Source organism: Theropithecus gelada, chromosome 5, assembly GCF_003255815.1.
Source record: "Theropithecus gelada isolate Dixy chromosome 5, Tgel_1.0, whole genome shotgun sequence".
In the NCBI taxonomy this organism is placed as follows: Eukaryota; Metazoa; Chordata; class Mammalia; order Primates; family Cercopithecidae; genus Theropithecus; species Theropithecus gelada.
In genome coordinates this window covers 65,664,009-65,687,424 of record NC_037672.1, presented here as the reverse complement: position 1 = coordinate 65,687,424, position 23,416 = coordinate 65,664,009, and the positions used below count along the sequence as shown (strand labels likewise).

Below are 23,416 nucleotides of genomic sequence, written 5' to 3'. Positions count from 1 at the left end.
TGTCTGTTCATATCCTTTGCCCACTTTTTGATGGGGTTGTTTGATTTTTCTTGTAAATTTGATTGAGTTCTTTGTAGGTTCTGGATATTAGCCCTTTGTTAGATGAGTAGGTTGCAAAAATTTTCTCCCATTCTGTAGGTTGCCTGTTCACTCTGATGGTAGTTTCTTTTCCTGTGCAGAAGCTCTTTGGTTTAATTAGATCCCATTTGTCAATTTTGGCTTTTCTTGCCGTTGCTTTTGGTGTTTTAGACATGAAGTCCTTGCCCATGCCTATGTCCTGAATAGTATTACCTAGGTTTTCTTCTAGGGTTTTTATGGTTTTAGGTCTAATATTTAAGTCTCTAATCCATCTTGAATTAATTTTCGCATAAGGAGTAAGGAAAGGATCCAGTTTCAGCTTTCTACTTATGGCTAACCAATTTTCCCAGCACCACTTATTAAATAGGGAATCCTTTCCCCATTTCTTGTTTTTGTCAGGCTTGTCAAAGATCAGATGGCTGTAGATGTGTGGCATTATTTCTGAGGGCTCTGTTCTGTTCCATTGGTCTATATCGCTGTTTTGGTACCAGTACCATGCTGTTTTGGTTACTGTAGCCTTGTAGTATAGTTTGAAGTCAGGTGGCGTGATGCCTCCAGCTTGGTTCTTTTGACTTAGGATTGTCTTGGCAATGCGGGGTCTTTTTTGGTTCCATATGAACTTTAAAGCAGTTTTTTCCAATTCTGTGAAGAAACTCATTGGTAGCTTAATGGGGATGGCATTGAATCTATAAATGACCTTGGGCAGTATGGCCATTTTCACAATATTGATTCTTCCTATCCATGAGCATGGAATATTCTTCCATTTGTTTGTGTCCTCTTTTGTTTCACTGAGCAGTGGTTTGCAGTTCTCCTTGAAGAGGTCCTTTACATCCCTTGTAAGTTAGATTCCTAGGTATTTTATTCTCTTTGAAGCAATTGTGAATGGGAGTTCATTCATGATTTGGCTCTCTGTTTGTCTGTTACTGGTGTATAAGAATGCTTGTGATTTTTGCACATTGATTTTATATCCTGAGACTTTGCTGAAGTTGCTTATCAGCTTAAGGAGATTTTGGGCTGAGACAATGGGGTTTTCTAAATAGACAATCATGTCATCTGCAAAGAGGGACAATTTGACCTCTTTTCCTAACTGAATACCCTTGATTTCTTTCTCTTGCCTGATTGCCCTAGCCAGAACTTCCAACACTATGTTGAATAGGAGTGGTGAGAGAGGGCATCCCTGTTTTGTGCCAGTTTTCAAAGGGAATGCTTCCAGTTTTTGCCCATTCAGTATGATATTGGCTATGGATTTGTCATAAATAGCTCTTATTATTTTGAGATACGTTCCATCAATACCGAATTTATTGAGAGGTTTTAGCATGAAGGGCTGTTGAATTTTGTCAAAGGCCTTTTCTGCATCTATTGAGATAATCATGTGGTTTTTGTCTTTGGTTCTGTTTATATGCTGGATTATGTTTATTGAGTAGCATATGTTGAACCAGCCTTGCATCCCAGGGATGAAGCCCATTTGATCATGGTGGATAACCTTTTTGATGTGCTGCTGGATTCAGTTTGCCAGTATTTTATTGAGGATTTTTGCATCGATGTTCATCAGGGATATTGGTCTAAAATTCTCTTTTTTTGTTGTATCTCTGCCAGGCTTTCGTATCAGGATGATGTTGGCCTTGTAAAATGAGTTAGGGAGGATTCCCTCTTTTTCTATTGATTGGAATAATTTCAGAAGGAATGGTATCAACACCTCCTTGTACCTCTGGTAGAATTCGCCTGTGAATCTGTCTGGTCCTGGACTTTTTTTGGTTGGTAATTAATTATTGCCTCAATTTCAGAGCCTGCTATTGGTCTATTCAGGGATTCAACTGCTTCCTGGTTTAGTCTTGGGAGAGTGTAAGTGTCCAGGAAATTATCCATTTCTCCTAGGTTTTCTAGTTTATTTGCATAGAGGTGTTTACAGTATTCTCTGATAGTAGTTTGTATTTCTGTGGGGTTGGTGGTGATATCCCCTTTATTATTTTTTATTGTATCTATTTGATTCTTCTCTCTCTTTTTTTCTTTATTAGTCTTGCTAGCAGTCTATCAATTTTGTTGATGTTTTCAAAAAACCAGCTCCTGGATTCATTGATTTTTTGGAGGGTTTTTTGTGTCTCCGTCTCCTTCAGTTCTGCTCTGATCTTAGTTATTTCTTGCCTTCTGCTAGCTTTTGAATGTGTTTGCTCTTGCTTCTCTAGTTCTTTTAATTGTGATGTTAGGGTGTCAATTTTAGATCTTTCCTGCTTTCTCTTGTGGGCATTTAGTGCTATAGATTTCCCTCTACACACTGCTTTAAAAGTGTCCCAGAGATTCTGGTATGTTGTATCTTTGTTCTCATTGGTTTCAAAGAACATCTTTATTTCTGCCTTCATTTCATTATGTACCCAGTAGTCATTCAGGGGCAGGTTGCTCAGTTTCCATGTAGTTGAGTGGTTTTGATTGAGTTTCTTAGTCCTGAGTTCTAGTTTGATTGCACTGTGGTCTGAGAGACAGTTTGTTATAATTTCTGTTCCTTTACGTTTGCTGAGGAGTGCTTTACTTCCAACTACGTGGTCAATTTTGGAATAAGTGTGATGTGGTGCTGAGAAGAATGTATATTCTGTCGTTTTGGGGTGGAGAGTTCTGTAGACGTCTATTAGGTCCACTTGGTGCAGAGTTGTGTTCAATTCCTGGATATCCTTGTTAACTTTCTGTCTCGATCTGTCTAATGTTGACAGTGGGGTGTTAAAGTCTCCCATTATTATTGTACGGGAGTCTACATCTCTTTGTAAGTCTCTAAGGACATGCTTTATGAATCTGGGTGCTCCTGTATTGGGTGCATATATATTTAGGATAGTTAGCTCTTTCTGATGAATTGATCCCTTTACCATTATGTAATGGTCTTCTTTGTCTCTCACTTTGATGGTTTAAAGCCTGTTTTATCAGAGACTAGGATTGCAACCCCTGCTTTTTTTTGTTGTTTTCCATTTGCTTGGTAGATCTTCCTCAATCCCTTTATTTTGAGCTGATGTGTGTCTCTGCATGTGAGATGGGTCTCCTGAATACAGCAAACTGATGGGTCTTGACTCTTTATCCAATTTGCCAGTCTGTGTCTTTTAATTGGACCATTTAGTCCATTTACATTTAAGGTTAAGATTGTTACGTGTGAACTTAATGCTGTCATTATGACATTAGCTGGTTATTTTGCTAGTTAGTTGATGCATTTTCTTCCTAGCATCGCTGGACTTTACATTTTGGCATGTTTTTGCAATGGCTGGTACCTGCTGTTCCTTTCCATGTTTAGTGCTTCCTTCAGGATCTCTTGTAGGGCAGGCCTGGTGGTGACAAAATCTCTAAGCATTTGCTTATCTGTAAAGGATTTTATTTCTCCTTCACTTATGAAACTTAGTTTGGCTGGATATGAAATTCTGGGTTGAAAATTCTTGTCTTTAAGAATGTTGAATATTGGCCCCCACTCTCTTCTGGCTTGGAGAGTTTCTGCCGAGAGATCTGCTGTTAGTCTGATGGGCCTCCCTTTGTGGGTAACCTGACCTTTCTCTCTGGCTGCCCTTAACATTTTTTCCTTCATTTCAACTTTGGTGAATCTGACAGTTATGTGTCTTGGAGTTGCTCTTCTCGAGGAGTATCTTTATGGTGTTCTCCGTATTTCCTGAATTTGAATGTTGACCTGCCTTACTAGGTTGGGGAAGTTCTTCTGGATGATATCCTGAAGAGTGTTTTCCAACTTGGTTCCATTTTCCCCGTCACTTTCAGGCACACCAATCAGATGTAGATTTGGTCTTTTCACATAGTCCCATATTTCTTGGAGGCTTTGTTCATTTTTTTTCTCTTTTTTCTCTACGCTTCTCTTCTCGCTTCATTTCATTCATTTGATCTTCAATCTCTGATACTCTTTCTTCCAGTTGATCAAGTCAGTTACTGAAGCTTGTGCATTTGTCACATAGTTCCCGTGTTATGGTTTTCATCTCTATCAGTTTTTTTAAGGACTTCTCTACATTGGTTATTCTACTTAGCCATTCATCAAATCTTTTTTCAAGGTTTTTAGTTTCTTTGCACTGGTTACATAGGTCCTCCTTTAGCTCTGAGAAGTTTGATCGACTGAAGCTTTCTTCTCTCAACTCGTGAAAGTCATTCTCGGTCCAGCTTTGTTCTGTTGCTGGCGATGAGCTGCATTCCTTTGGAGGGGGAGATGCGCTCTGATTTTTTGAATTTCCAGCTTTTCTGCACTGCTTTTCCCCCATCTTTGTGGTTTTATCTGCCTTTTGTCTTTGATGATGCTGACGTACTGATGGGTTTTGGTGTGTTTGTCCTTTCTGTTTGTTAGGTTTCCTTCTAACAGTCAGGACCCTCAGCTGCAGGTCTGTTGGAGTTTGCTTGAGGTTTACTCCAGACCCTGTTTGCCTGGGTATCAGCAGCGAAGGCTGCAGAAGATAGAATATTGCTGAACAGCGAGTGTTGCTGTCTGATTCTTGCTCTGGAAGCTTCGTCTCAGGGATGTACCCAGTTGTGTGAGGTGTGAGGTGTCGGTCTGCACCTAGTGGGGGATGTCTCCCAGTTAGGCTACTCAGGGGTCAGGGACCCACTTGAGCAGGCAGTCTGTCCGTTCTCAGATCTCAACCTCCATGCTGGGAGATCCACTGCCCTCTTCAAAGCTGTCAGGCAGGGACGTTTACCTCTGCTGAGGTTTCTGCTACTTTTTGTTTATCTATGCCCTGTCCCCAGAGGAGGAGTGTACAGAGGCAGGCAGGCCTCCTTGAGCTGTGGTGGGCTCCACCCAATTCGAGCTTCCCAGAGGCTTTGTTTACCTACTTAAGCCTCAGCAATGGTGGGCACCCCTCCCCCAGCCTCGCTGCTGCCTTGCAGTTAGATTTCAGACTGTTGTGCTAGCAATGAGGGAGGCTCCGTGGGCGTGGGACCCTCCGGGCCAGGTGTGGGATATAATCTCCTTGTGTGCCATTTGCTAAGACCCTTGGTAAAGCGCAGTATTAGGGTGGGAGTTACTCCATTTTCCAGGTGTTGTGTGTCTCACTTTCCTTTTGCTAGGAAAAGGAATTCCTTTCCCCCTTGTGCTTCCCAGGTGAGGTGATGCCTTGCCCTGCTTCAGCTCTTGCTGGTCAGGCTGCACCCGCGGACCAGCACCAACTGTCTGACATGCCCCAGTGAGATGAACCCAGTACCTCAGTTGAAAATGCAGAAATCACCCGTCTTCTGTGTCGCTCACGCTGGGAGCTGGAGGCTGGAGCTGTTCCTATTTGGCCATCTTGGGCGCGCCCCCCCCCCCCATGTTTAAAATAGTAGCTGTCTTTCATCATTCTGCTCAAATGCTTTTCTAGGAACTTTTCCCTTGTTCTCTCACCTAGAAATAAGCTTTCCTCTTCCCCTTGCACTTTGCATCTCTGCTTCATCTTATTCTGCCTTGTGGTCTGTCCGTGAGTGAACATGTTGGTTTCCCCATTCTGAGGACAGCGACCCACCTTATTTGCATTTGTCATTGCCTCTTCCAAAAACTGTATCTTGCTCTGAAGGGCATCTATCTGACCTCTTTTGGCTGTGATTTGCTTTTGCATCCCCATTGCCACTTTCATAGCTGGAAAAAAAAAAAAGAGGCAAACTATGCCTTAGGTTCTTAAGTTTGAGAGACTATGGTAATTTGATGGTTAAACTTTATGAGAAGGTGACAAGTAAGATCCTCCAAGTTATCTGGGCAATTTCAAGGAAAAGATCATGGACAAATGTCTTCGGTTTTCATAATATTGGAATATAATAACTTTTAACTACTACTAGAGATTTTTAGCTGGGAAACATACATATAATCATGTTTTACAGGGTTTTGGCCACTGGGATTAATTTCATTGACCATGATACGTTGCCACCTTTCCAGTAATAACAATAACATTGACTAAACTCATACTTACACATGTAGGGAAATTTATAATATATAATACGTGTGTGTGTGTAGATATGGGGGGTGTCACATAAAGAATAACATATATTGTTTTATTACTAAAATGATTTTTCCAGAAACTCATACTTAAAATACTGCATGAGACATCTAGTGTATCTTTTTAAAGGGTCCGTGATATCACAAACCCTCCAATTTTTATTCTCATGATTGTTGTCATGTGCTTGGAACTCACTACCATCTCAGTAGCCAAACTGCCAGCATAAGCATATCTGATTTTTTTTTTCTTATAGTCAGCTGAGGAAAAAGGACTGAAAATGCCACAGCTTAGAGTCCAGTCTGGCTATAACTTAGAGGTTAAAAAGAAAAATGAAAATATACCATTCATTATAAACAAGCCATCAGAATGAAAGGTCTGACTTCTCATTAACAAGATATAGTTCTTCTATCTAAACTGTCAAAACAGGGACTGTATATTGATTTATTAATAGGTTAAAAGTCTGACATCATTTGCTCACCACTTTGAAGAATTATGGGCTGATTAAGTGGATCATGGTTGGCCTTGAAAGGTAATTTTCTCAAACAAATGTTTTTTTAAATTTAAAGTTGATTTAAAAAATAAAAACAAGAATTTGAATGAGAATACAAGGGTTCTCTAGGTAACTTAATAATTGTAATGTCCCTGGGGTGGTTGTGAAGATGCCTGAAAGTAAGGCAGGGTTGCTGTCTGGGGAGTAGGGGCAGCAGACCCCAAAAGACCTCTCGAGCGACTTCTCCAAACCCAACGAGTTTATCTGTGTTAACCAGTAAAGGGCCAAACCACACAAAATATGAAACACATCAAGAATTTGTGGTCGTCTTTGCACAGAGACTATGGTAATCTTCTTTATATTGTTCTAATTTTAGTATAAGTGCTGCCAAAGCGAGCACAAAAATAAATCTTCTGATATTAAAAAATATTGAGAAACAGAAAAATGTACACTTTAATTAGATAAATATTAATTCCTATGGTCAGCTAATATGGTCATGTCAACAATTATATGAATAACATGAACTGGAAGATAACCTTTTTATCTCTCTGCATTAGTATGGGCAGCAAGGTAAAAGGGGAATAAGTATAGGTGGTGAGAAGAGTCCCCTCACCTAACAATTCAGTTTCCAGGATTCCTTCTCATTTTTATCACAGTGAAGGAATCAAGAACTGCCAACTAGCCACAGACCTACAGTTTATATAATGTACATGTTGAAAAATAAAGGGTTGAATGGAAATTACTGGTAACTTGTATTTATATCCTTAAAAATAATTACTTGACATTAATGGATACTGAGATCTGTTAGAAATTACTGAAATAGCCACAGGAAAGGAAAGATTCAGATAGCTTAGGGATTAAATTAACTCCATGGCAATTTCCCTAAAAACAATTAACTACTGCTACATAACATCCATCACCAATACCTACTATTGTATATTTCTCATATCATTTAGCACTGTGAAGAGGTGGTAGGTAATGTATTTGGGTTTGTGTTTTAACGAATTTAGACCATTAAATTAAAAACAGAAGAAAAAATTTTACATCTAACAGAGCATACCATGACCATCAGATCCTTCCATTGATTTTAATGTATTTCTTGTCTGTTCTAGTTCAGACTGTGCAGATTTTAACTGCATTTTCAGCTTATTTGTAGTCATTTCCATTTCTTCACTTTTGTTTCGGAAATTCCTTTTTAAGACTTCATACTCCTCTATACAATGTGATAATCAATAACAGATGGTTACTTTTTTCTATCCCATTGTTAATTAAGTACATTTTATCTGTAATTAATGATCACAGAATTTTAGAAATGGAAGATAACTCATTTAATTACATCTTCCTTTGTTACAGAAATGAGATGTACATACACAATTCCAGGGATATGACTCTTTCTTTTTAATCTGCTTGGGTGGATCCTATTCCTCCTTTACCCACTTAGTACTCATTGTTTTTTCCCAAACATTGTAATTAGTTTGCAGTTATTTCATCTTAAACCTTCTTCTTGGATGACCATGTCCACTAGAGTAGACTTAACCACCATCTGCTAGTAGATGAATCTCCATGACACTATAAATAACCTGAGGCTGCCATCTGTCTTATCTGACTTATCTCCAGTATCTATGAAAACACCTGGCACAAACTCATCATTTGATATACTAGAATACACACACGCGCACACACACACACATTTATTTATATGTATCTACTTCTATGATTAGATTTATATGTAAAAGGATCAAAGCTCCAGCTCCCTTTGTCCAGACATCTCCATGTAGATGTCCTCGTGCTACCTGAAACCAACTGCCTCACAGTGACTACATCTCATCCTCCAGCCCTCAAGCCTGCCTTTCCTTTTGGTTCCCTCTCTCAGTTGCTGAGACTGATTTTCCAATACCACAAACTGAAATCCTGAAACCTACACTTAATCCCTGCAATAACTAAGACCTGTTGATTTAACCTCCAAAAATATTCTTAATTCTTTCCTTCCATTCTCACTGCCGCTGCCTTAGTTCAAGTCCTCATTCTATTTATCTGCGACTACTGCAAAAATCCTCCTTAACTGCTTGGTCTGCCTTTCTTTTCTCTAATTTACTTACTAACACAGTCCATCTAAAATCTGACAGAAAATCTCCTACTTAATATCCTTTGTGGGCTCCACATTACCCAGCTCTACCTATCTATTCTGCCTTATTTCTTAGCCCTCATTCATTTGTACTTTTGCTCCAAGTAATACTTCTCAGGTCACATTTTGATATTTCATGGCTTCATGCATTTGCCCATAATGTTCTCTCTGCCTGGAATGTCCCCTGCACTTCTTTTTCACCTGCTGAATTCCTTTTCCTCTTTCAAGCCCAGTACAGACGTCACTCCCTACAGGAGGTAAATTCTGTATCCTCTGTGCTATCTTTGTATTCAATAACTTTCATTGTGCCTCACACACTGGTTTATCTAGGTTTATCTCCCCACTAGACTGTGAGCTTCATTGTGGGGTTTCCAAGTTCTATCACAGTGTCTTGCACATAGTAAATGCTCAGTAACTTCTGACTTTATGAAGTACATGATACTTCATACCATACTAATATGGTTTGGCTCTGTGTTCTGACCCAAATCTCATGTCCTATTGCAATTCCCAGTGTTGGAGGAGAGGCCTTGTGGGAGGTGATTGGATCATGGGGAAGGATTTCCCCCTTACTGTTCTTGTGATAGTGTGTGAGTTCTCATGAGATCTGGTTGTTTGAAAGTGTGTAGCACCTCCCTCTTCGCTCTCTCTCTCTTTCTACTGCTACCATGTGAAGATGTGCTTGCTTCCCCTTCACCTTCCACCATGATTATGTTTTCTGAGACCTACCAGCCATGCTTCCTGTGCAGCCTGCAGAACTGTGAGTCAATTAAACCTCTTTTCTTCACAAATTACTCATTCTCAGGTAGTTCTTTATAGCAATGCAAAAAATGAACTAATACAGAAAATTGGTACCAGAGAAGTAGGATACTGCTCTACAGATACCTGAAAATGTGAAAGTAGCTTTGGAACTGGGTAACAGATACAGGTTGTAACAATTTGGAGAGATCAGAAGAAGACAGGAAGATGTGGGAAAGTTTGGAACTTCCTAGAAACTTGTTAAATTGTTGTGACCAAAATGCTGACAGTGATATGAACAATGAAGTCCAGGCTGAAGAAGTCTCAGATGGAGATGAGGAACTTATTGGGAACTGAAGTAAAGATCATTCTTGCTATGCTTTAGCAAAGAGATTGGCAGCACTGTGCCCCTGCTCTAGGAATCTATGGAACTTTGAACTTGAGAGAGGTGATTTAGGGTATCTAGCAGAAGAAATTTCTAAGCAGCAAAGTGTTCAAGATGTGGCCTGGCTGCTCCTAAAAGCCTATGCTCATTTGCATTAAAAAAGAAATAACCTGAAGCTAGAACTTATATTTAAAAGGGAAGTAGAGCAAAAAAGTTTGGAAAATTTGCAGCCCAACCATGCAGTTGAAAAGAAAAATCCATTTTCTGGGGAGAAATTCAAGGCTGCAGAAATTTGCATAAGAGGAGCCAAATGTTCACAGCCAAGACAATGGGGAAAATGCCTCCAGGTCATTTCAGAGACCTTCTCAGAAGCCACTCCCATCACTTGCCTGGAGGCCTAGAAGGGAAAAAATCATTTCGTGGGCCAGATCCAGAGCCCTGCTGCTCCATGCAGTCTTGGGACATGGTGCCCGGCATTTCAGCTGCTCCAATTCCAACTGTGGTTAACAGGGGCCAAGGCCCAGCTCGGGCTGTTGTTTCAGAGAGTGCAAGCCCCAAGCCTTGGCAGCTTCCATGTGGTGTTGGGGCTGTGGGTGTACAGAGGGCAAGAGTTGAGGCTTGGGAGCCTCCATCTAGATTTCAGAGGATATATGTAAATGCCTGGACGTCCAGGCAGAAGTCTGCTGCAGGAGCAGAGCCCTCATGGAGAACCCCCACTAGGGAAGTGCAGAGGGGAAATGTGGGGTTGGGACCCCCACACAAAGCCTGCACTGGAGCACTGCCCAGTGGAGCCATGAGAAGTGGGCCACTGTCCTCCACACCCCAGAATGGTAGATCCATAGATCCACTGACAGCTTTGCACTGTGTGCCTGGAAAAGTCACAGGCACTCAGTGCCAGCCCATGAAAGCAGCCACGGGGTCTGTACCCTGCAGAGTCACAGAGGCAGAGCTGCCCAAGGCTTTGGAAGCCCACCCCTTACATGAGCATGCCCTGAATGTGAGACATGGAGTCAAAGGAGATTATTTTAAAGCTTAGAAATTTAATGACTGCCCTGTAGGGTTTCGGACTTGCATGGGCCCTGTAGCCCCTTTGCTTTGGCCAATTTATCTCTTTTGGAACAGGAACATCTACCCAATACTGGTACCCTCAATATATCTTGGAAGTAACTAACTTGTTTTTTATTTTACAGGCTCATAGGTAGAAGGGATTTGCCTTGTCTCAGATGAGACTTTGGACTTGGACTTTTGAGTTAATGCTGGAATGAGTGAAGACTTTGGGGGACTATTGGGAAGGCGTGATTGTGTTTTGAAATGTAAGAAGGACATGAGATTTGGGAGGGCCCAGGGTCAGAATGATATGGTTTGGCTCGGTGTCCCGACTGAAATCTCATGTCCTGCTGTAATTCCCAGTGTTGGAGGAGGGGCCCTGTGGAAAGTGACTGGCTCATGGGGGCAGATTACCCCCTTGCTGTTCTTGTGACAGTGAGTGAGTTCTCATGTGATCTGGTTGTTTCAAAGTGTGTAGCACCTCCCCCTTTGTGTGCTCTCTCTCTCTCTCTCTCTCTCTCCTGCTGCCATGTGAATATGTGCTTGCTTCTCCGTCATCTTCCATGATTTTAAGTTTCCTGAGGCCTCCAAACCATGCTTCCTGTACAGCCTGCAGAACTGTGAGTCAATTAAACCTCATTTCTTTATAAATACCCAGTCTGGGCGGCTGAGTGCAGTGGCTCATGCCTGTAATCCCAGCACTTTGGGAGGCCGAGGCAGGTGGATCACGAGGTCAGGAGATGGAGACCATCCTGGTTAACATGGTGAAACCCCATCTCTATTAAAAATACAAAAAATTAGTCAGGGGTGGTGGTGGGCACCTGTTGTCTCAGTTACTCAGGAGGCTGAGGCAGGAGAATGGCATGAACCCAGGAGGCGGAGCTTGCAGTGAGCTGAGATCACACCACTGCACTCCAGCCTGGACGACAGAGCGAGACTCTGTCTCAAAAAAAAAAAATGAAATAAATTACCCAGTCTGAGGTAGTTCTTTACAGCAATGCAAAAAGGGACTAATACACATACCAATCACAAACTGGAGTGTTTCACAGTTTAACGTAAGGCCATGGATTTTTCCTTTCAATAAATTCACATGTCTATTTTCACATGTCACTTAGTAAACCTCTAATCAAGCTATCTGACTCAAAGGACTCAAGGTTTCCACTTTCATAAACACAAAACTGTGCAAACAATGTGATTTATGTGAACATCTGTTTTCCTTTTGGAAGCCTGGACTCTGGATACCTTACACTTCTCTTGGAAATTCAGTACGGAATTTCCAGTATACTGAGGGCTGACTAAAGTTAAGGTCAGTAAGTGTAAGATGTGGAAGCTCTTCATGAGAACTATGAGATTTCATGCTATGAATAACTTCATGGGGGCAACATAACAATTTATGTTTGTCATGTGAGTGAGACACCCTTCTTTTGCAGTTGTGCTAGGGTCTACATTGGCTTCACTGATAAGACTCTTATTTTTTAGTAGGATTTGCACTGAAGCAACATACCTGAAAGACTGTTTAATTCATTCCTACTTGTTTTCACCTCATTTAATAATTGATCTCTCTCTTGTTTGATGTCCTTCACTGCACGGAGTCGCTCAGAGCCTGCATTCACCAGCTTCACCTTTTCCAGCTCCAAGTCACTCACTCTGGCCTCAAGCTCCCGGATCTTTGCATCTTTTTTATCTTTTAAAATCTAAATATATGGATAAATACAAATGATAGATATAGAAGTAAAAAATATGTACATGTATAGTTATAATTGATATCTGCTAACACAGTCCTAAAATCTGACAACAGTCTCCTACTTAATATCCTTTTCTGCCCTCTATCTGTATTCCATCTATATTTATTATCTTTTCATTACTTCTCAGGACACTAAATTTGTATTTTATTATAAAGCATCAATAGAAAGTGGGAAAAATATTTCACTTTCTTTTAACCTTAGATGTCAATTCCTAGTATTGCTTGAAATAACCCTTCATTATTCCTATTCTATCTATTCATTCAAAAAATACATATTAAGAACCTTCTTTGTGGCAGGAACTATTTTACATGCAAGAGATATAGAAGCAGGGCTATGACCAGGGTAATGCAAGTGAGGCAGCCAGGTGAGGGGCCTCCAACCTGGGCACCTGACTTACCTTACCCTAGTCCTGGCCCTGGATAGCAATAAACAAAACAATGGCTTTGTCTTCATGGCCTCCTCTAGTAAGAAGAGAAGAAAAACAGATATTTAATATGTCAGGTAAGAGGAGTGGCAAGAATAATAATAAAAGCTGGTGAGGGGTACAGAATGAATGCAAGGGAGGGGTTGCTACTCGAGGTAAGCTGGTGTGCAGAAAGAGTTCACACAGCAAGTTTGGGGGCTCTCCTTAGAAAGGCCGGCTTACGAGGTTGGCCCTTGACTGTTATCTGGGAACTTGGATTTTGGGAGGGTTCCCACCACCCTAATAAGAGTGGCTCAGTGTGCCTAAACTGTTTGTGCAAACAATGTGGTTTATGCTGAACCCCTGTTTTCCTTCTGGGAGCCTGGAATCTGGATACCTACCAGGTAGAGGGGCCTATGGGACCAATCTCCAATATAAAAACCCGGGCACTGAGGCTTTAATGAGCTTCTCTGGTTAGCAACACTTGACAGGTGTTGTCACAGTGTCTTACTGGGGCAGGGAGTGGAGTAGGAAGTAAGCATGTCCTGCATAACTCTACTAGTAGAGGGCTCTTGGAAGCTCAGCCTGGCCTTATCTGGATTTTGCCCCATGTGCCTTTTCATTTTGCTGATTTTGCTTTGTATCCTTTCACTGTAATAAATCCTAGCCTTGTGTATGATTATATGCTGAGTCTGGCGAGTTCTCCTAGGGAATCATCAAATCTGGGGTCAGTCTTGGTTGTGTATGATTATACGCTGAGTCTGGCAAGTCCTCCTAGGGAATCATCAAATCTGGGGTCAGTCTTGGGGACCCTGCCACAGTTGGCAAGGAAAGGCCTCTCTGATGACATAACATCTAAGCAGATGCTCAAGGAGCATAAGGACAAGCCACATGGACAGTCTGGGAAGAGCTCTGGGGTGAGTAGGAGATGAAGTCAGAGAGGGACCAAGGGAAAGAACAGGTTGCTTAGAGGCAATGCAAGAACTTGAGCATTCATTGTGAGTCAAGAAGTCATTGGACAGTTTTGAGTATGAGAGTGATGTAGTGTAACGATTTAAAAATACAACTCTGGCTCTAGTATGAAGGAAAACAGTGGTTGGTGTGGGGGTAGGGGGAGAAGCATGCAGACCAGTGAGAAGGCAACTGGAAGACCAAACAAGAGAGGTGGGAGCTTAGACTGGGGTGGTTTGTGGTGGTGAAAGTATCTGGTCCTTTGAATAGAGTAGGAAATGTGAATATGACAACTCTAATTCGGCATTTCCAACTGTCAGAAACCCCCAGCATGGCATGCTTCTGCAGACTCTGACCCAAACATTCCTATTCCTTCTTCAGAGGGCTTTCCCCTATAGTCCTTTCTGACTCTTCTCTGTTAGAGGCACTACCATGTTGCCAGTCTAAGTTTGAACTCACAAAGTCGCCATGTCTTTCCCTGTCCCTCACCCCTCATACCCAGCTGTTGACCAAATCCTGCCCAACCTCCAGGTCTGGATTGCCATCACTTTGCATATGGACTGCCACAGTGCCTGCTAACTTTCACATTTCTTTTTATGTATCTACTAGAAAACTTAAAATTATATATGTCACTTACACTGTATTTCTGGTGGACAGAACTGACCTAGATCCTTCCAAATAAGTGACATTTGAAAAAAAAAAATGACTTTCTTTGGTCATCAGATTGTTTCTCCAAATTATTCCCCTACTGGCCTTAGTATCCTGACAGATGCGATTTGACTGCTATAGCAGCAGTTTAACTGCAGAGACCAGTGATACATCTGAAATATAGCCACATGACAAGCTTCTGGCTGTTCAAAAAGGATTGGCGGGGAGCTCCAGGCTTGTCTCACTACCCGCCTGTGATGGGTTTGGGAAGTAAGGGCCCTAATCTGGGCTATCTGATTTCTGCCTAGCTACTCCTGGCAACTGTCACACTAAATCCAGCTGGCCTCATGCAGTAAGGGATGGGGAGGGATTTCCCTGGGACAACCTAAGGCATCACAACACACACAGGATGAGTGCTGCTCCTGTTCTACCTCTTGAGGCCAGCTGATAGAATTCACCCTTTCTTAGCCTTATTATTTATTTGTTTTCAAGAAAGGTCTAGCTCTGGGGCCCACAGTTATTGAAATAAAAGTCACTCTGCTTCTCTGCTGTCAGTGTGTGCAGTACCCACTCTGAAGAGGTGACAGAAACCAGGAGAGAAACCATACCTTCTAGGGCTACAATTCCCCCACCTTTTTTTCTTACCAGATCACAGAAGGAAGTGGATGTGGCTTTAGGACTTGAGTTTTAAACTTATGTTCTTTGTGTCTGTGTGAAACTCTACTTACCTAGGAAATTATTCCCTGAAGCTGCTCCAGCTCCATATTTAGGAACTGAAAATTAGTTTTACTCTCTCTAAGCCACTTCTGCATACTGATGCCAGATTAATCCGCTTCCAACACTGCCTTCTTCATGTTACCCCCTCCTTCCTACCCCTAAACCTTTAATGTCTCCCACACCATCTCTAGGCTAAATTACAGACTAGGCTTCTCCTCGGGCTTGGAATGCCGTCCTTCCTTCTCTTTGCCTAGTTTTTGCCCATTTCAGGTTCCCAGCTCTCTCTGAAGCTTTCACTGACCCTCGAGTCATGAGCTCCACATTCCTTTGAGGCACTAACACAGATCCTGATGGATGCTCTCAGGACCAGCAGTATCCACATCATCTGGAAACTTGTTCAGAAACACCAAATCTCAAACCCCATGCTAGTCCTACTGAATCAGAAACTCTGGGAGCAGGTCAGCAGTCTGTGCTTTAAAAAGTCTTCCCAGGTGATTCCGGTTCTCACTGAGAACCACTGCACACAGTAACATCTACTTAGGCTGCCTAGGTTCAAACCACAAGGTAGTGCTGCTCTCCAGCAAGTTAAACTCTCTGTGTCTCAGTTTCCTTAGCTGTAAAATGGGACAATAATAGTGCCTCCCTCAAAGTTTTGTGAGGATTAAATTGATTTAAATTTTAGAGTATAAGAGTGGGATTCTCCTGTTTAGAACCTTAACACACTAGCAATCCACTAGCGATCTTCCTAAGCAAGGTAGAACCATCCTTTCTCCTCTGATAGGCTCTGCCCTGCAACACACCTATTCTAAGGGTTTCATTGTAGGACTGGCCATTGAGAATCCTTTCTATGTCCCTTTTCATGGTGAGTTTGGCCACTTAAAAATGTATATAATCGCCGGGCGCGGTGGCTCACGCCTGTAATCCCAGCACTTTGGGAGGCCGAGGCGGGTGGATCACAAGGTCAGGAGATCGAGACCATCCTGGCTAACATGGTGAAACCCCATCTCTACTAAAAATACAAAAAAAAAAAATTAGCCGGGCGTGGTGGCACATGCTTGTAGTCCCAGCTACTCGGGAGGCTGAGGCAGGAGAATGGCATGAACCCAGGAGGCGGAGCTTGCAGTGAGCCGAGATCACGCCACTGCACTCCAGCCTGGGTGACAGAGTGAGACTCCATCTCAAAAAAAAAAATGTATATAATCAAGTAAAAACTTAAGCAATAGAAAATTCTATTTTTCTAATGCAATGAACTTGTGTATTTCCATAAGATGGATAATTATCTATTGCTGGCCCTATTTTTAGAAGCAGGAAATTGAGGCATCTACAGTATATGTGATTTGTCTCCTACTACTCACCAAGTCAGACATAAAGGTGACATAAATCCTATGAAATCAATTTTTAAAAAACATAAAATCGTGATAAATTTTGATAAATATTTATCGAGCACTTTCTGGGTGCAAGGCACAAAAATATGGGGCAGGAGGTACAAAGACTAATAAGATATCTGTGCACCCTGGTTGAAGAAGTCTACAATCTTGTAGGGAAAAGGAGACACTGCTATGTAAACACACTCACACTCACACAGACACACACACACACACACAGATACGGCAATATAGAATATGAACCAGGTTTTACCAGGTACAAATAAAGTATGAGAAAGTTCAGAAGGAGACCAAAACAGGGGAAAAAAACTAATATTTATTAAATTTTAAATTATTAAGTTATTTAAATTTTAAATTATTAAATAGCCAGAAACTATTAATAGGCTCATTCCTTGATATATATTTTCTGATTTAAGCCTCACAGTAACCCAACAGGTTGTTGGGGGTTTTTTGTTTTGTTTACTTTTTGGTTTGGTTTTGTTTATCAGATATAGAAGCCAAGATTCAGCACACAGTCCAGTGTTTCACCGTAACTAAGCAGTGAGAGACGGGGTTCAAATTTAGGTCTGTCTGAAGAGGGAGAAAAAACTTCAAACTGGTATCAGGAAAGACTTAATAGATTTTCTGATCTTTTTTCTCTTGTACCCATGATTTTGAGCCGTTTTCGAGTCATCCACTCCTTCTGTAATCTGATAAAAGTATTTATCCTTTCTCACAAAAACACACATATACACATAGAAACAAACACCTTCCAACAGTTTCAGGGTGTCCACAGATACCAAGAACCACTTTCCAGTACAGGTCATACCTGTCATAAGAGAAATGATATTTCAGAAGTTAAACCACAAAAAAACTCTACAGACCTTAAGTTCCTTTAGTTCCATCCGCCTATCATTAATTTCTTTCTCCAGTTGAGCTTTTTCTACTTGCATAGCTCCAGCAGTTCGTCCATGCTGGCCCACCAGCTGCGTCATGTTCTCAATCTGCTGTCGCAGAATCTCGATCACCTTGTCCTTCTCTGTCATCTGCAGTTTGAGGGCCTCGCATTCTGTCTGCACATTTCTGAGGTGATCCCCTTCATTTTTCAAGTGTTGCAGCTCCTGCAATTTCAAGTCCACCCGGGAGCGGAGCTTTGTGATCTCTGCATTGGTAGCCTCGATGGCTCTCTCTTTTTCCTGGAGAGAAGTGGTCAGGTCTGATATTGTCCTCTCTGAGCTCTCCAGAGTCATCTTCTTGGCTGTCAACTCTTCTACTACTTTGCGCAGCATCTCTTTGGTGGATTCAAGCTGAGCAGTCAGGGAAGATACTTTTTCTAGACTTTCATTCTTTCCTTGAATTGCTGCCATCTGATTGTTAAAGAAAAGAGAATTTCATAGATTTGGGAGGATAGGTATAGGCAACCTCGAGAGATACAGGTTAACTTAAAAGCATGAAATCATGAATTAGGCAATGTTTAGTAAGATCTTTTTTTTTTTTAAGAGATGGGGGTCTCACTATGTTCCCCAGGTTGGTCTTCTCAAATTCCCAGCCTCAAGTGATCTCCTGCTTCGGCCTCCCAAAGTGCTGGGATTTCAGGCATGAGCCACTGTACCCAACGATGTCTAGTTAAATTAACTCAATCATTTTGCTGTCAGAACTCTAGCTCTTGTAACATATGTAAGGCTGACATACGTTAATTAGACCAAGGTGGAGATGGCTTAATTAAATAATAATGCTCCTCCATGATGGTGTTCTAGAGTGTGGTCTTGGGAAGTTTCCTCTGTGGATGTTTTCTGTACTGATTTAGATTAAGATAACCCTGGCAATAGGGGGAAGGGTGGTAGAATTTACAGTAACTACCCCTTTACTTTTAATTTCCCTCCAACTTTACCTTTAATTCTACCTCTGAGGAAAAAAAATGAATAATGGCTTTTATCCACACACACATTCATATTCTCTGATCCTTGTTTGGAAAAGCTGAAAATTCTGACTTCTAGTTGGTCCTTTCATCTTTCTTCTTGCCCAGGTTAAGCCAGAGAGTAGGTTAATGGCTTTGCCTGGGTCTAAGGCAAGACTGGTCCCTTGGTTTGCTTTCACATTCTGAGAAGCTTACACTTTTAAGGGATGCTTTTTATGTCCCTGTAGCAGTAACTAGCATTAGAACCATGTACTCCTAGCACAGAAAGTACACTGCTATTAAGAAGGCATTTCCATGTTTTGCTATTGGTGGGTGCACCGGAATGGAATGCACTCATCAGTCTCAATCAGTGCTGAGGCTCAGGGGAAGAGAGCAAAGTCTCTTTTGGGAGAAAAATAAAGCAAAAAAATCTGTTAGAAACCTTCAACCCTGTTGCTCCTCAGGCTGCCCAATAATTTGATGCTTCCATGCAGCAGAAATAAGCAATTATTAGGTTATCAAGTTTTAGGTAAAAGTGAAAAGGCAATTGGATAGGAGTTTAGTTTTTCAAAACGTACAAGTGAGATAAAGCTTGACACATTTAGTTTAATTAGTGGATATATATATAAAACCCAGCACGGTGGCTCATGCCTGTAATCCCAGCCCTTTGGGAGGCCAAGGCAGGTGTATCACCTGAGGTCAGAAGTTCACGACCAGCCTGGCCAACATGGTGAAACCCCATCTCTATTAAAAATACAAAAATTAGCTGGGTGTGGTGGTGCATGCCTGTAATCCCAGCTACTTGGGAGGCTGAGGCAGAAGAATTGCTTGAACCCGGGAGGCAGAGGTTGCAGTGAGCTGAGATTGTGCCACTGCACTCCACCCTGGGCAATAAAGTAAGACTGTGTCTCAAAAAAAAAAAAAAAATACACACACACACACACACACACACACACACACACACACACACATATATGTGGGCTGGGCGCAGTGGTTCATGCCTGTAATCCCAGCACCTTGGGAGGCTGAGGTGGGCAGACCATGAGGTCAGGAGATCAAGACCATCCTGGCTAACATGGTGAAACCCCATCTCTACTAAAAATTCAAAAAATTAGCTGGGCGTGGTGGCACGCACCTGTAATCCCAGCTACTTGGGAGGCTAAGGTAGGAGAATCGCTTGAACCCTGGAGGCGGAGGTTGCAGTGAGCCGAGATCGCGCCACTGCACTCCAGCCTGGGTGACAGAGGGAGGTGTGATCTAAAAATAAATAAATAAATAAACAAAAAATAAAATAAAATAATAAATAAGTGTCAGGTTTTCATAAATTGCTCACAGAATCCATAGCTTTATTTTAGGAGCCATTTTAGGTCCATATATGTTAAAAATAAAAAGTTCTATTTAAACATAAAATATATTTTTCCCCCAGAAGAGATTGTTTGGTGATGGCACAGCCTGTGCAGGCACTGACCTGCCGCTCCATCTGGCCCTGACACTCGCTCTTCAAGGCCTTGAGCAGGGCTTCCAGGCGCTGCACCTCCATGTTCCGGTCGTCCAGTTCCCGCCGTAGATGGTCAATGGTGATGCTGTTGCCTGTGTCTCGGTCCCACAGACGCTTATTCTGCTCCTTCTCCAGACTCAGCTCCTTCTCCCTTTTGTGTAGATCAGCCTAAAAAAAGAGAGGAATGCTTTTTTCCTCCCTGCTATTAAATAATTAAGATAAAACATATTGTGTTTATATCACATTTGGAGTTTTTATGTGATTTCAGACACCTTTGATTTTGGAATCTGATTCCTTTTTAATGGCTTAAGAGCAATTATTTCCAAGAAAAATAAGTTAACATTTTGCTTAAAATTTCTAGCATTACAAGTCTATCTCGAGGGACTAGAACTCAAATAATATACAATGAAAAGTAAATACAGTAGATTTTAAAAGTGTCCTGTTTTGAAGTCTTGCATTTTCTAAGAAAGACATTATACCTCACATCAAGTATGCTCCTATAACAAAGAAATGCTCAAAAGCATACAGGAAAAATGATAAGTAATGGAGAAATGGCAGAATAGTGGCTGGTACTGGAATTGGAGTAGCATTTGGGCTGTGAATAGAACTACCTCCCTTTTCAGTTGCTTAAAAAATACATAGTGTTGAACAGGAGCAAAAACTCTACAGTCAGACTAGTAAAAACAAAGATCCATCTATGCTCAAATGACTTATGATCCAAGAGAAAGTTAAGACAGACATAAGTAACTGGAAGTGGTTTTTCATTAAAAGGACAAAGACAGGGAATAACAGACAGAATCTCACTAAAGGGATCAAAATGCTTCAGGATAGTATTTGAGTTAGACCTGAAGATGCAGAGATTAGGAAGAAGGGACAGGAAAGGGGCCTGTGTGTTTGCATGGTGCACTGGGTCCAGGTTGAGAGAAAGGATCGGAAAGGTTAGCAGGGTTATGGATCATGAACAGTACTGAAAGGGAGGGTGTCTGATTTTACAGAGAAAGTAATTTTGAGTTGAAGAGTGACATCACTGGAGCTATATTTTAGAGAGATGTATGCGGCAGCCCTTTACAGGAAGGAGTGAAGAGGAGAAAAACTGGAGTTGGGAACATCAATAAGGAGACTGCCGTGCTCCAGGCGATGAGTAATGAAGGGTTGAAAGAGGGGTGGTGACGGTAAGAATGAAAAGGGAGGCCAGGTTTGAGGATCTTTCAGACATTCAGTCTCCAAGATTTTCAAATTAGATAGGAGAACACTGAGAAACATGCAAATGTTAGGTAAAGCACTGAAGAATTATGCCAAGGTTAAAAGCTTCTCTACACAGCTCTCAGTTCTATCCTTACCTCAGCTCATCTAACCCTTGTCAGCCTGCGAAGGATGGCTTTAATAGCAAAGAGCACAATTCCCTGGAATGGGGTTTGGTAAGCTGAGAAATTTATTCTGTTATACCACTAATACCACAAAAGGGGGTTCCAAACATTTCCTTTCCTAAAATCTCATCCTATAGTTCCTCCAACAGAGGACAGAGTTGCTTCATTATGAGCACCATCATACTGTCCTTTTCTTTTAAAACAACTTCACCTAACTGTCCATTCCAAATTTCTATATACACAATTTGTATGTGTTTTGAATGTTATTTGGCCTTAAAATGAACATGTGACACGACTTCAATTTAATGGAATATGGTATCTACTTGAAAGACTATGACTATGTCAAGATCTCCTTCACCTAATACTGTAATAGCTTTGCTTAAGAAAAAAATTAAGTATACAGAATATATTTTATATGCAAAACTTGAATTGTGTCTAAAATAATCTGTTGCATGTATGCACAAATATTTTATAAGTTGGTAATTTTATAAAGGAAACAAGTTTTGTGATATATTTTGGTGAAAAACTTGCCAGAATTCATCTTATTCATATTTTAAAGCATAATCTTACCAACAACTTTTGAAGTTGATCATCTAAATTTCCAGATTCCTGACTGAATTGATCACGCTCTGTCCGGGCTTCAGTTAGCTCTGAGTTGGCAAGGACTAACTGCTTTTCCAGCTCTTCTATCTGAAAGTAAAAATTGAACAGTGCCTGATTATGACAGTGGGTAATATAAAATAAATACAGACTTTGGAAAACAAATGGTATTATTTTGAGAACAAAAATAAAAGTTTATTGTGAGGCTGGGTGCAATGGCTTACGCCTGTAATCCCAGCACTTTGCGAGGCTGAGGCAGGTGGATCACTTGAGGTCAGGATTTTGAGAACAGCCTGGCCAACACGGCAAAACCCTGTCTCTACTAAAAATACAAAAATTGGCCAGGTGTGGTGGTGGGCACCTGTAATCCCAGCTACTTGGGAGGCTGAGACAAGAGAACTGCTTGAATCCGGGAGGCAGAAGTTGCAGTGAGTCAAGATCATGCCATTGCACTTCAGCCTGGGTGAAAAAGTGAAACTACATCTCAAAAAAAAAAAAAAAAAAATGGTTTTGGGATGTTTTTTTTGAAGTTTTTTTTTTTTTTTTTTTTGGTTTTTTGCTTTTTTAAAGAAAATCTATGCTGTACTTAGCCAGGGAAGTTAGACAAAATGAAATATTTAGTACTGTTGAATTTGGGAATTGCCTGTAATACATCCATCTCCTGTTTTCATACTATTCAAGATTTATCTTCTGTGAAGACATGTTCTATAATTTGGTATTTAAGAAAGCTTGAGGGTTGGCCTATGCCTGTAATCCTTTGGGAGGCCAAGACAGGAGGATCCCTCGAGCCCAGGAGTTCAAGACCAACCTAGGCAAAATAGGGAAACCCCATCTCCACAAAAAACATTTTTTTAAAGATTAGCTGGGCATGGTGGTGCATACCTGGGGTTCCAGCTACTTGGGAGGCTAAAGTGGCAGGACTGCTTGAGCCTGGGTGGTTAAGGCTGCAGTGAGCCATGATTGTGTCCCTGCACTCCAGCCTGGGTGACAGAGCAAAACTGTTTCAAAAAAAAAAGGAAGCTTGATATGGCATAAATTACATGCTGCAGAGCCTACACAAATAAACTGTATTATACTTAGAAGAGCTATTTTGCTTCAAAATATCAAAGTTTTGATAATAAAAGGCATTGAATATAAAAGAATGAATGGTAACAAGTTATTAGCTATTGTCATTATTTTATATTCACTACTTTTTGAAAGGATGAATTTATATATATTTATATTTACAGTCGGACAATTTATTTAACCATTCTAACCCTCATTTTGTTTAACTATTAATGTAAAATGGGAATAAAAGTACCAATTTTAGAGGATGTTAAAGTGCATTTTATTCCAACAAGGCAGCTGTTTGATCTGTTTAAATATGCATTTCTATGACACATGCCATAAAATGCATCACTGTTAATAGCATTTCTATAGTTCTTTTTTTTTTTTTTTTT

General features: G+C 41.1%; 1 protein-coding gene and 1 non-coding gene across 3 annotated transcripts in view; both read right to left on the bottom strand.

The window, feature by feature from the left end:
- Positions 1 to 23,416, bottom strand: part of CCDC158 (coiled-coil domain containing 158) — a 116,574-nt gene that overhangs the window by 44,614 nt on the left and 48,544 nt on the right. For both annotated transcript variants that reach the window (XM_025385902.1, XM_025385901.1), the window contains 6 exons: positions 21,948 to 22,067; positions 19,981 to 20,178; positions 17,500 to 17,982; positions 12,292 to 12,481; positions 7,556 to 7,708; positions 5,538 to 5,650 (listed from right to left, as the gene is read on the bottom strand). In XM_025385902.1, coding sequence (XP_025241687.1) covers positions 5,538 to 5,650; positions 7,556 to 7,708; positions 12,292 to 12,481; positions 17,500 to 17,982; positions 19,981 to 20,178; positions 21,948 to 22,067 — 1,257 coding nt within the window. The remainder of the gene's footprint in view (positions 1 to 5,537; positions 5,651 to 7,555; positions 7,709 to 12,291; positions 12,482 to 17,499; positions 17,983 to 19,980; positions 20,179 to 21,947; positions 22,068 to 23,416) is intronic.
- LOC112625567 lies at positions 6,790 to 6,895 on the bottom strand. The gene has a single exon (XR_003119655.1). It is a non-coding gene; the product is annotated as a U6 spliceosomal RNA (small nuclear RNA).